We start from the raw sequence: 13,684 nt of genomic DNA on the forward strand, positions 1-13,684 counted from the left end.
ATAGAGAAATTCCTTCATCTACTCGTAGTTCTAAATGAGCAAGAGTAACGCTATTGACCTGGCAAGGAGAGCTGACCTGAGCTGGATCTGGAGCAAATGAGTAGGGGATATTAGGGACATCACCATAAAACCATGAGTCATTAGGAATGTCTAGAATGATGTTAGCTTTTCTTAAGAAGTCTGCCCCCAGTAAGGTACGACTATTTGTGTGTGTGGGCACAGAAATTAAGGAAATGCTATGAGAGCGGTTTTGTAAGATAACAACTAAATCAAAGACCAAAACAGTAGTAGAAGTAGTCCTACCATCCGCTAGGGTCATGTCTACACTTTTTGTGGAAAAGGGTACCTCATCCTTTAAGAGGATATCTCTTAGCTGAGAGCCAGCAATACTGCACTGTGCTCCCGAATCAAGATAACAATGACCTACATGACCTTCAATAGTGACCTGAACAATGGGTTTAGTTGATAGGTTTGTGGCAAACTGTTGGTCGACATTAACTGTTTCAGCAAGCATAAATTCAGATACTGCTGAGGATTTACTGGATGATTTGCATTTTGGACAATTACTCTTAATGAATCCAGGAGTCTTACATCCATAACACGAAATCTGATTCGAAGTAGGAAAGGTTGGTTTAGGGCTAGTACGAGAAGTTACTAGAGGAGGATTAGGTTTGGGCTCAACCGAAGATTTTCGAGAATCTGCTTCGCTGGTTCTGACTGCGGCCAATTTTCGACATTCATCCTTCACGTGACCTGGATTTTTGCAAAAGCTACACCGTACCCGTTTTGATTCGTTTTCGTTTTTAATGTTTATTTCCGGATTTTCATACGATTCTTCAGTTTGCCTCGCTTCTTTTAAGAGTTCGCTAAATGTATTGATCTTATCACGTGCTACTTTTTCACGTATTCTCCTATGCAACAAACCGTATACCATATCTAATTGAGTGGCTTCGGTTAATGTATCTGCCGGTAACTGAGCTATTATCGCGCGCGCTTTGCATACAAAAATGTCACACGGAGTTTTAGCATCTTGTTCCGTCGAAAACAGTTCCCGATACACTCTGTAGGCTGGTTTTTGAGGTCCAAAAGTCGATCGTAATAAATTAATGGCGCTGGCCCACGTGTTTACCGTATTTTTAACACCTTGAAACCACGTGTCGGCGAAACCGTCTAGCAGCATGGGTATACCCTTTAATGCGTTCGCGTCAGATACGTGGGTGCACTCTTTATAGATCTCGACCGCATCTATAAAAGCTTTTACATCAGCCCCCTTTGATCCATCGAAGCGAGAAGCGCATTTTGCTAAACTACCTGAGTCCGAAATAGGCCTTGCTATTGTATTTAATAAGGCTTGAAACTGTTCGCTTGTTAAATTTACCGAAGACATTTCTGCTGATGTTGATTCGCTTGAACTAAAAACCGTCGTCGACCTAAGCGAATAACTGTGTTTATCGTTTGTTGCCGTGATTGCAAGTTTAACACAAAAATAGTAATAAAAATTAAAGGCTTACAGTTTCTGTTGCTTATTTCTTGTAAATACCCTTGAATGGAAGCTTGATATTCCCACAGGATGTTTCTGAATGGCCTAGTGGAAGATTGATATTCCCACAGGATGTTTTGAATGGTCTGTAGTGGAAGATTGATATTCCCACAGGATGTTTTTGGATGGTCTGTGCGGAGTTTCCACAGTGGTCACATACACAGTAGATTTATTGTTGTGAAGCACTAAACTAAGTGAAAATGTCCACTAATCACCTTACAATGGCGGGAGCAAAAACACTTTTTCTGTTCACAATGAAACTTTACGATTTTCACAGTACGAACTACACTTTAAACTATTTTGCCCCACGTTGGGCGCCAGTTGTGATGTGGGTATTAGTTAAAATAGTTAGGTAATGACTGTGAATATTGATTTACACGATTTTATTAAAAGGAAAACCATGTATTACAATTTAACCTACATCTTACAACAACAAACATATATATCTATATCTGTCTCTTGTCACCGTTCACTCTCGGTGGACACTGTCATGGTAACTTCGGTGGTATTCAGCCATGGAGCGGTGTGGCTGTAACAAAGTGTTAAAGGTTCTGGCTGATTTTTAAAACAAGACATACGTATTTTTTTGTTAGGATAGCTTTAATGAAAATAATTGTGGATCGCTCGCTATGACCGATCTTAGAATAACTACATAGTTTTGTCGATGTATGGCCAGTAGCAGAATTGATGAAGAAAACATACATTAGGTATACAAAATACTTTATTGATAGAAATATAATATACAATGAAAGTGTAGACGTTGACTTAACGCAATATAGTAAAAATTAGATATAGTTTAAAAAAATATGTTCTGAAGCATTCCAGAATAACAAAACAGTTATATTTAACCGCAATATTATATTATATAAAACCGAGAATATACATGAAAAATATATCAAAAACGGTTCCCCGACAATTTAAAAAATTATGATTGACAAACATACAACAGAAACCACGACAAACCGTTACATCAACGATTTAGAAAAATGTTGTATACAAACTAAAACTTTCAAAAGACACCCAAACTAAAAGAAAAACAAAACATTATAGAGACTTTACAGATTCTGTGAGACTGGAAAGATCATCATTACTTAAAAAATTTATAATTATTTGTCGACAATCAAATACTAGGTTAGGGGCAAACATTTTCATTGCAGTATCAGCCTTTTCCAGCAAATCCAATCTTCTTATACCCTCTTGTACTTTCTTCGTGACCATTGATACAATGCTTGAATATAACTTGTATTTTACAATATATTTATCAATATGTTTGACTTCTTGGCGTAATTGGTGGTTGGATAGGAACTTTAATAGTTTCTTTTCATCATATAAGGCCTGCAGAAACATATACAAAGAAACTGTGGTATTTTCTATAAGACAGGCTTCCATTTGTTCTATAATTTTTTCATATTTTCTTTTAAATCCGTAACAGAAGTCATAAGCCCAGTATTCCAGGTTTTTCATTTCTATATCTTTACTAAATAACAACATAAATTTTATTAAAAGTTCCGCATTATGCTCAAACCATTTTGTTCTGTAGGGACAACCAAGTAAAAGTCCGGAAATTCTTACGTTAAGAATGTCACAAACAATATCCAATGGCCTTTTGTCACTTCTATCTCTTGCCATTGGATTAGCTCCTTCATGCAATAAAAGATCCATCACTTTACTTCCATTATTCGATGCTAAATGTAAAGGAGTACTACCACATGAATTAATTTTAGCATCAAGGTCTAGCTCTTTTTGAAGTAAGAGGCTAACTATTTCTGTATCCCCATATCCAGAAGCTATATGCAAAACAGTACACCCATCATCATTAGTTTTTTTCACATCAGCTCCGCATTGGATTAATAACTCGACAACTTCGTTGTTGCCACAATCCGCCGCTAATATTAGAGGTGTCGTAAAGTTACACTGAATACCATCGTATTTCGATTCATTTTGTAAAATATGACTGACCTCACGACGACCATAACTAGTATAGCTTAGTGCTGACCTGCGGTTTGGTGGTAAACCAATTTTACAATTAGTTTCTAATGATGTACCATATGTGATCAATAATTTTACCACTTCGACATGACCAAATATGGCTGCTAGATGCAGAGGTGTAATTAAAAACCGTGAAGTAGACAAGTTCACGTTGGCTGATCTTTGTAATAACAATTCCACTATATCTAAATATCCGCCTTTTACAGCTTCGTGCAAAGGTCTATATCCCTCGGAATCTGCACCATTCACGTCTAGACCTTTATCTAACAAACTTGCAACTTCAGTATAGTCACCACGGCGTATTGCCAAAGCCAGTAGATTACTGTTAACATCCATTATTGGTTTTCTACCTAAAATGTTTAGTTAAATATTAGTATAGTATCACTCAAATGGGTTGGTGAATAAAGCAATGCTACCAATAGCGCAAAATATATTGCAGATATCTACATAAGCAAACTCTAGAAACTCTCATCATTAAGTAATTGCAATTTTTGAACTATTTGTTATAATTACATCGAGTTTTCACTTCACCCAATGAAGCAGGTAAAATCTAAGTCAACTACATCTTTCTGTAAGTACAAAAATTATTTTTAGCAAAATGAAGTATACATTAGCTTTGTTCGCGGAGGTAATCCATGACGGGTTTCTGACTGATTCGCTTGTGCAGTTGCGTTTTTGGTGAGAAGGAGGTTTAAACTCCTGGCAGTGCTAGCCGGCAAACTGGGCAAGACGTCATCTAACTTTATTGTACACATATAAAACATTCATTAGACCTATCATCGAATACAAGGCATGCATCTACGCCTCTCTTAAGACCTACGAAATCAATGCCATCATGACTACCAAAAAAAAAATCCTCAGATTCTGCATGAGGCGGAGCATGCTATACCCATCAGCACACGTACATACACTGGCAAACATAACACCTATTAAGGACAGAATCCTATCCCTCAGCAGGAGGTATGTCCTTACAGGCTCGAACAACCGAGCAAAGCGAATATTAAAGACACCTTGCAATCGCCGAGGACAAATACTCACCAGGCTTCCTCAAAGAAAAGATTCCGTTCCTTCCAGCTAAACTTCTCCACAACACTGGACATGAACTCCCTGATGAGTATTTTGAAATTTTAGAATCAACCCCCATCAAATATCGCAGCTAACTACTCCACGCCAAAGTGCTGATCAAGAGCCGTTCCTATTGTATGGCTGGTAATCCCTGAAGTACCTCCTTCGACATGTTTGACACAAATCAACCAAATTCCTCTTGTGAGCTTCTAACACATTGCCCACACAAACATAGTAGTCCACTACTTCTTCACACAAAACATAATTTATCACGTTTTGTCACACCACCACTACTCCACAAAAAAAGTAGTACCCCTTTCTTGAAGAAGCGTAAAGCTTAAACAAGGTTAAAACTCTGGACCTAGCGTTCGGGGTGTTAAAAATTCGGAACTTTGACAAAAAAAAATTTATGTTCGCGGAATTTTTCTAACTGGTTCATGATCATTCAGAAATCGTCCATTAGGTTCGTGGATTAGACTGCGGATTTTTCTATGCTTACAGACACTGTAAAAAGTTTTTTGCTGTAGGTTAATCCTAACCAACTGGTTAATTTTCGAAATCACTTAGCTACTTAGGTTTATTTTTCTTGTATATATAATAAAGAACTATAAGATAATGTTTGTTAAGCCCGTCAGTCACGTTCCAACGGCGCAGTACGATTTCGTTGAATACAATTGTAGTACAATAATATTGAAAATTGGATGGGAACACAGACGTACCGATTTTGCAGTAAGAGTTTTACTTTCAATTTAGAAACATAAAATAAGAAAGCAATCAGAAACATGTCAGATAACGATATAATTTGTATAACCGAAAATAAACGAAAAAATACAAGAAACGTAGCTGGTGGTGCAAAGATTGGATACTGAAAAGACATACATATAGTCACGTACATTTATTAGAAGACTTGTGATTATATCCAGATGATTGGAGAAATTACCTTGGAATAGATGAATGTACTTACGTTGAATTGTTATCGCTATCAGCAATAACACCTCTAATTCAGAAGCAGGATACAGTTATGCGTTTTTCAATAACATCACATGAAAAACTGTCAACAACTTTAAGGTAAGTATCAACTATATATTTAATATCGATCTACAACAAAATTCGCGCAACAGAGAATTGTCACAAACTGGAAAGATCAGAAAAAACCATTTTATGGAGTATTTTAATAATGAAGGAGCTGTAATCTGGCAAAATAAAGCTATATGAACCATATTTCTTTCATTACTTACCTCTTTCCCATCAGACATATTAGAAACGGGTGTTTTTCGTAAATCTTGATCGTCCAAAAAAGATAGCAATTGAAAATACCATAACTTTGGCTCATAACTTTCCTCCGGTCCTGCACCGGTTTTGCTGCAGTTCTTTACTAATTTTAGCATTCCACTTTCACTTTTTCAAATTTAGGAACCAAAATATTCATAGCTTTTTTCTAGCGGTTTTATCATAATATGATGTCAATTTTATTTTCCAAAGACACTCTTGTTTTTTATAAATGTCAAAAAAATTTCTCGTCATAAGCCATTTTTAAACTTAACCAGCAAATGATTTTTTGCAGTGGTACGATTTTGTCGTTGTCACAATACACAGGGTCAAAAATTTACGATCGAACCAACTCTGTCGTACTGCTGCACACTGACTTGTTTGTGCAAACAAATGGTGCAAATACACGATCAAATTACGTTAAATTTTATAGCATTCGACAAAATCGTACTGCGGTGTTAAAACGTGAGTGGCGGGGTTTAAGGTTAAATATGTTTGTGTATTTTGAGGATAGAAACAGTAAGAAATATCCGAAAATTGTTCACGGAGAATTAAAATCCGTAAATTATTAACTAACCGCGCCAACGCCCGACATTAATCCCTAATTTGTCCGAAACTTGTCGAAAACTAATCAGGGACTACCTCCGCGAACAAAGCTATTATACTGCTGTTTACTGTATAGTTGTATACACTATTCTGTATACAACCGAGATATCAAATAAAAATACACCGCTTTACAAAAAATTGTCACAAAGAGATCTAACAATAAAATATCAAATTGTCTAGTATCAAAAAATAACTCACCTTTGTCACTATAGAAACCGAAAGATGTTTATAAGGGAGCATCGAGTTAGAATATAACTCGATGTAAGTGTAAGGGCACTGTATTCTGTGGTAAGAGAAACACATACCCCACACAGCGAAAGGCTCGCAAAGATGTTGGGCATACTTTTTAAAATTCGCCGTTGCCGGATTTCCACTATTTCTTGTCACAACGTGTCGAGGTCTTCTTAATGGTCCCCATATCTGGCAGTTGCAAGAATTTGTTTTAAAAACGGAATTTGCTCCCCTAATCGTTTATTTAAAAGATATTAACAGTTTTTTTAAAAGTAGAAAAACAGAGTTGAAAATATAATTGAGAGCATGTATTAGGTAAACGAAATGGACTCTACAGCAGGTTAATCCAATTCTGCCATGAAGAAAATGTAGATGATGATGTAGTATAATGAAAGCATTTTTTAAATTACCAGCTCTCAGGCTCCGTATATGAAAATAGTCGATACATTGTGGGGAAAAATTGTGTGATAAATGAGATATGTCACATCAAGATCAATTATAGATCAACAAAGTACAAGATAATACAATAACTAAATAAAGGGTGTAAAGTACTTTAAAAATATAAATACAGAAACTAAAATACGAGAAAAATAGATATACCACTCTATCTGGGAAAAAATAATTGCGTTCACATAAAAATCTTCTACAGATATTTGAAGTTTCTAAAAGGTGCCTATATGAGGGGTGGATAATGAAAAATCCGTGAAGACCTACAGCTGATTTTGCTTTGTTTCTGTTTTAAACAATCTTAAAAAGTGAAAACGTCATTTTTTTGCCTATGAAACGTATCTTATTCAGTTATGGATCAAATAAAAATTGTTGATCTTAAAATGTTCTCCAACTTAGGAGTTTCTAAATTAACATACATAAAGAATTTACCAAGGTAATTTGCAAAGACCCTTAATTTATAAATGTTAATAACTTTGTTTTTTGCATAATGGCATGTAATATAGCTACTTAAAATTAGGGAAGTTAATGAGTTATTAAAGCGTGCTAAATTTCAAATTGATCGAGCGAATAGTTTATAAATTATTCAATTTGTTTATCCCGGAGACCGATAATTTAAACAACTGTTCTTGCTCGAAATCGATTATATTAAATTATATTAAAAAAAAACAGTTTGAAAAAGGACTGGCTTTTTAGCTTATAAACAATTATAATAACTTTAACATTTTTTATGTTACACACTTGTTAGTAGGCTCAATGAAAAGCTATTGAAAAAACACACTTTCCAAAATAAAGCAAAACTTTCTATCTCACCAATAGGAAAAAGATAGTATTTTTTCTAAAAATCATTTTCCATTATTTATTATCATTAAGAGCTGAGTTTGGACCATTAAAAAGTCCGACTGACGACATATAATGGCCTTTGAAATGTGGGTATATAGTAGAATGATGCGCATACCCTGGACAGCACAACGCACAAATGTCTCAATATTGACAGAACTCGACACCAATACTAGGCTTACCACAATCATCAACCAAAATATATTGAGGTACTTTGGACACATTACCAGACGAATGGAAGGCATGGAGAGATCGGTGGTTGAAGGCAAGGTAGATGGTAAAAGAACCCGAGGAAGATCGCCACTCCGATGGTCAGACCAAATAAAGTGCGCTACCGGTTACTCTCTGTCTGACTCAGCACACTGCGCCCAGGAGAGAGAAGGATGGATAGCAACAATTCGTCAAATACCATAACGTCACCACATCCTTACGAAGGATAAAGGATAGAGGATGAGGAGGAAGAGCTGAGTATTGAACCAATTATAAATGAAAATCTAAATTTTAATATTTATTTTGTAGATGGTATATACCGAGAAGAAGTAAAAAGTTATAATCCTTTAATATCGCAACGGTATAGTGTAGGGGTAAACCACAAAAATATTGTTTATACTTATTAGTTACTTATCTTGATTAAATGCAATTATTATAAAATGAACTATTGTGTTGAAGGGAAAAAACTATAAAATTAAATAAAGGAAATAAATGTATTTTAATAATTTATAATTATTATTATATACACTGACCGGCAAAAACAGTGGTCACCCTATAAATTTCCCAAAATAAGAATTAATTGGAAGTTGTATATGCTTTGTTTCATATTGTATATCTTTACACAACATCTACAAAAGAAAATATCGAAACGAATTACAAACAATAAAAATTACGTGTGAACTTAAACAAAATTGTCCAATATCGTCTAATTGTCTAATAATAAAAACTTGGGGAATATGTTTATATTCGAATATATGTTCGAATCTTAGATGATATTTAAATCAGGACTCTAGGCTGGCCATTCTAGAGTATTAATTCCTACTTCCCAGAAGTAATTTGTCACGATTCTTGCAGTATGCGGCCGTGCATCATCATGCATTAAGACGAAATTCTGCCAAAACATCCTCTATATACCAGTGATCAATCAGGGGGCCACTAATGAAAATAACTTCAGTTCGAGCTTCAAATGAGATTCCAGCCCAAACCATGACACCACCAGCCAAAACTTTCTTCTCTGGGACATACAAGCTTGTGCCTATCTCCCATTTCTCCGTCTCCAAACCTTCTCTCGGCCATTGCCAGACTTCAAATAGAATCGCTATTCATAAGTTAAGAGAATTCGGCTTCGATCCTATATCCCAGTGTTGATGTTGTCGAGCAAAAATTAATCGATTCCTATAGTGTCTGGGTTATAATTCGGAACCAATAGCCGGCCTTATTGTCATTAGATATCTTTCATTTAGGCGTCTTCTAACCGTTCTCTCACTTACATTTACATTTCGAACCTCCTGCAGACGTTTTCTTGCAGCAATTGCCGTGGAATGGCGACTTTCTAAAAGTTCCATCACAATAAAACGATCATCTTTTTGCGAGGTATATATCCCAGTGTTGATGTTGTCGAGCAAAAAGTATCTGTATCTGATCGACCAAATAGCTTATAAGTTATTCAATTTGTTTATCCCAGAGACAGATTATTTAAATAGCTTTACTTGTCCCAACAGCCACTCTAGATGTATTTTTAAACCGCAATCGATTGTATGAGACTTCATTTTTTTAAGGTATATTAAGAAAACCTCAAGATTTTATTAAATTTGTTAGTAATAAACAGTTTGAAAAAGAGATTACTTTTTAGGTTATCAACATTTAGGTTATGATACCTTTGACATTTTTATGTCATACACCTTCCATGACCATAAGGAAACCATATAGCATTTTTTTTCTTAAAACCATATTTCCATGGTTTATTAATATTAAAAGCTGAAAATTAAACAAATTGTAAAAGAAGATCTAAATCTTATGATGCAACTGATGGATGGCATACACAGTGAAGAAGTTGAAAGTTATAACCCGTTAAAATGATGGTACTCGTAAAATATTGCCACTGAAAAGTGTAGGCGAGAACTGTCCGCTGCAATATCTCCGTTTGTTTCGTTTTATTGGTCATACAAGCTTCTGTTTTTTTTTTTTTTGAAAAGTGTGCCGTTAAAATGATGGTACTCGTAAAATATTGCCACTGAAAAGTGTAGGCGAGAACTGTCCGCTGCAATATCTCCGTTTGTTTCGTTTTATTGGTCATACAAGCTTCTGTTTTTTTTTTGAAAAGTGTGCTTCTTCACCAGCTTTTTATTGGGCATGCTTACAAGCGTGTGACATAAAAAAATATCAAAGTTATTATAAATGTTTATAATCTAATAAATCAAACTGTTTCAAAGTCAAACTTTTTCAAACTGTTTTTTAATAACGAATTTAATAAAATGAATTTTTTTTAATAAACCTTATAAATGAAGCCTTAAAGAATCGATTGCGATATATAAAATATCTATAGAGTGACTGTTTGGGCAAGAACATCTGTTTAAATAATCCTGGATAAACAAATTGAATAACTTATAAACATTCAAATATCTGTATAAGATTTTTTTAGCTTTTTTTCGTAATTGACTTGGATAAGATGACTTTAGCAAAACGTCGGTTAAGAGTGTAAATCTGCTAAGTCCACTTTTTGGACCTTTTGTGATTTTTGCTTAGTCATAATGTAGATAACATTTCTCATTATGTAGTGAAATCTGATAACTCCGTTTTATTTATATTTTAGTACAATTTGGTCGCACGAAATTATGCTTTATATTGTCGCCAAAAACGTAAAGTGTAATTTTGACAAGTCCGCTGTTACTTAGTCAGTTGTTATGGTAAATCGATGCCGTACAGACAGAAGTTAGTGCAATAGTAAGGTTATAGCCATATTTTACCAAATTTATTAATTCAAAATAGCGTTCGTTGGCGTAAAATACTGAAACGTGAGTATTTCTTTCATAGAGTTCTTTCTTTCTCTCAATTGGTAGAATGACCATATTAGAATGGAAAAAGAAATCAAAAGAAGCTAAAGAAAACAGAGGAAAAACAGAAAGAAACGAAAAAAGTAAGCCATTTGAACAGGAGCGGTCAGCGCTAAAAAGTTTTATAGATTCAATTCCTAAAATGGAATCTGATTATTGTAGATCAACTAGCACTAAACAATACCTTTTACCAGAGTGGCAATCTAAAACAAATTTATACAAATTTTATGTTGATGACTGGTGTAAAACAAAATCTATCAAACCACTTTCTATTACAACTTTCAATGAAGCATTAGATTCCGAAAAGATTTCTTTATTCCGACCAAAAAAAGACCAGTGCGAAAAATGCGCCGCATTCAAAGTAGGGCATATATCTGAGGACGAATACAATTTACATCATATTAAAAAGAATGAGGCACGTCAAGAAAAGGATCGTGATAAAGCTAATGAAACTCTTGTTTTCACTGTTGACTTACAAGCTGTACTGATGGCTCCTAAATCAAAAGTTTTGAGCCTTTACTATAAAACAAAATTGTGCGTACACAATCTTTGTTCATATAACTTAAGGAATAAAGATGGATTTTGTTACATTTGGAATGAGACGGAAGGTAATGTTTCTGCAGAAGAGTTTGCCACCATCTTTTCCGACTTTATCACCAACAAAATTTTGCCTACACTTGATCGAACTACTGATTACGGAGACACAAAAATAATTTTGTATAGCGATGGCTCTAACTACCAAAATAGAAACGTAACTGTTTCAAACGCCTTACTGAATACAGCTGTGAAGGAAAACATTACTATTAAGCAAAAGTACTTAGAAGTTGGGCACACCCAAATGGAGGCAGACTCCATGCATTCCACAATTGAAAGGTGTTTAAAGAACAAAACAATCAACGTGCCAGCAGATTATTTGGGAATATGTCTATCTGTCCGAAAGATCCCCAAAAAATATAATGTAACTTATTTAAATCATACATTCTTTAAGTCAATGAAGAAACTTGAGTTCCTGAAAAGTATCCGTCCCGGTAAGAAAAAAGGTGACCCAAAAGTAAGTCTTCACAAGTATTTATTTTATGTAAATTCTTATTATGTGATTATTTTAGGTTGTAGATGTGCGTGCGTTAAGATATAATGCAAACGGTCAAATTGATTATAAATTACGGTTTGGCGATGATTGGAAATTATTACCTCAGAGGCTCAGCTCCGGAATTGTACCTTGTTCATTACTTCAACTAGACCAACTCTATTCTGAAAGACTGAAGATTTCAAGTAGGAAGTATAATGACCTACAGGATTTAAAACATATTTTACCTAATGACTATCATACTTTCTACGATGATTTACTTCATGAATAATATTATGTAAAACAATAACAACATAATTAAAATGATTTTTAATATAGCATTTTGTATACTTGCTTATATTTTTTTTTGTCAAGTCCAAAAGATTTAATATTACATATAAGGAAATTCTGCTAACTCCCAAAAAGTGTAAATAAAAATTAATTACGTTGATAAAATCGGTTTATGGATGTATACATATATTACTTGGAACTATATTTGATGTTATAAATATTGCTAATTAATAGAACAATGATTTTTCATTGCTGCTACAGTTTTTATGCTCTCCTGTAAAATCTGTTATAAGCAGATTTACACTCTTAACCGACGAAAATATATGTAGACTAAATTTAAAACGCCTATTTGGAAAAGACAAAATTTCATTTTTTTCTCCCTGAATGACAAAGTATCTGAAAATATTGAAAATCCTGGATATTACAGAATGCAGATTCTATGAAATAGAGTGAAATCATTATAAATATTCTCTCAAACTGCTTAGCCCTACAGAACTGTAAGGTACGTTATCTAGGATCATGAGGATGGAAAAAATATTTTTTTTATTGAATGAACGTTTGACGCCTTAGTGCCCTTATGTGTAGTTCCATAGCGAGACCACGATTAGTGAATATCTTCATCATTTTTACGAAAGTGTGTCTTGCAATTTCAATTAGCTTCAATACTTTTTCTTCTTTTCTTTCAATACGATTCAAAGCCAGACTGCCACTTCCGCCGAATTCGGTTTTTCGAATATTTTTCTTATCCGCTCTCATCGCCGTTGTGGTTTTCATCTGTAATCCTCAACAAAATGCCCTTGTACCGTGCTATCAGCCGAATTAGCTGAAGGTGAAGGGAGAAGGTGTCCCAGATAAGTACGTAATAAATTTGGTCTCGGACTATCTGTCAGAGAGAAAAATTATGGTAGAAATAGGAGTGGTGGGGGACGTAACGACTGGAGTACCGCAGGGGTCGGTTCTAGGACCCACGCTGTGAAACCTGGCATATGACATGGTTGTGAGCCAACAATACGGACAGAACGTAATGCTTTCACATTTGCAGACGACAGTGGCACGGGACAGGAAGGACCTTATCTTCGATGCACAGCGTACATTGCGGCCAAGTCCAGGAATGGATGAAAATGTCCTAGAATTGGATGCGGGTATAACCAAGGTTATAGTTCTCATGTAATCAAGGAAAAGAGTAGGGACAAAATTCGTATGTGCAGGAAAGATAGTGGTTCCTACGAAATGTGTGAGATATTTAGGTGTCACTCTGGGTCAAAACGGAAGGTGGGGGAGCACGTGAAGGCGGTG

The 13,684-nt window shown here is 34.9% G+C and overlaps 1 protein-coding gene across 2 annotated transcripts; it reads right to left on the reverse strand.

Annotated features, from left to right (window-relative positions):
• Positions 1-2,243: 2,243 nt before the first annotated feature.
• LOC140448238 (ankyrin repeat domain-containing protein 16-like) lies at positions 2,244-6,770 on the reverse strand. Of its 2 annotated transcripts, none has more exons than XM_072541349.1 (2): positions 6,668-6,770; positions 2,244-3,879 (listed from the first exon to the last, which is right to left on the reverse strand). In XM_072541349.1, exon 2 carries the CDS (start codon positions 3,863-3,865, stop codon positions 2,585-2,587), a length of 1,281 nt encoding a protein of 426 aa, XP_072397450.1. In that variant the 5' UTR covers positions 3,866-3,879; positions 6,668-6,770; the 3' UTR covers positions 2,244-2,584. The 2 variants fall into 2 exon arrangements, with proteins under 2 accessions (XP_072397450.1, XP_072397445.1); XM_072541344.1 differs by lacking the exon at positions 6,668-6,770 and adding an exon at positions 5,833-6,159.
• Between the last annotated feature and the right edge of the window lie 6,914 nt (positions 6,771-13,684).

The sequence above is a fragment of the Diabrotica undecimpunctata genome, chromosome 1, assembly GCF_040954645.1.
Source record: "Diabrotica undecimpunctata isolate CICGRU chromosome 1, icDiaUnde3, whole genome shotgun sequence".
Lineage (NCBI taxonomy): Eukaryota > Metazoa > Arthropoda > Insecta > Coleoptera > Chrysomelidae > Diabrotica > Diabrotica undecimpunctata.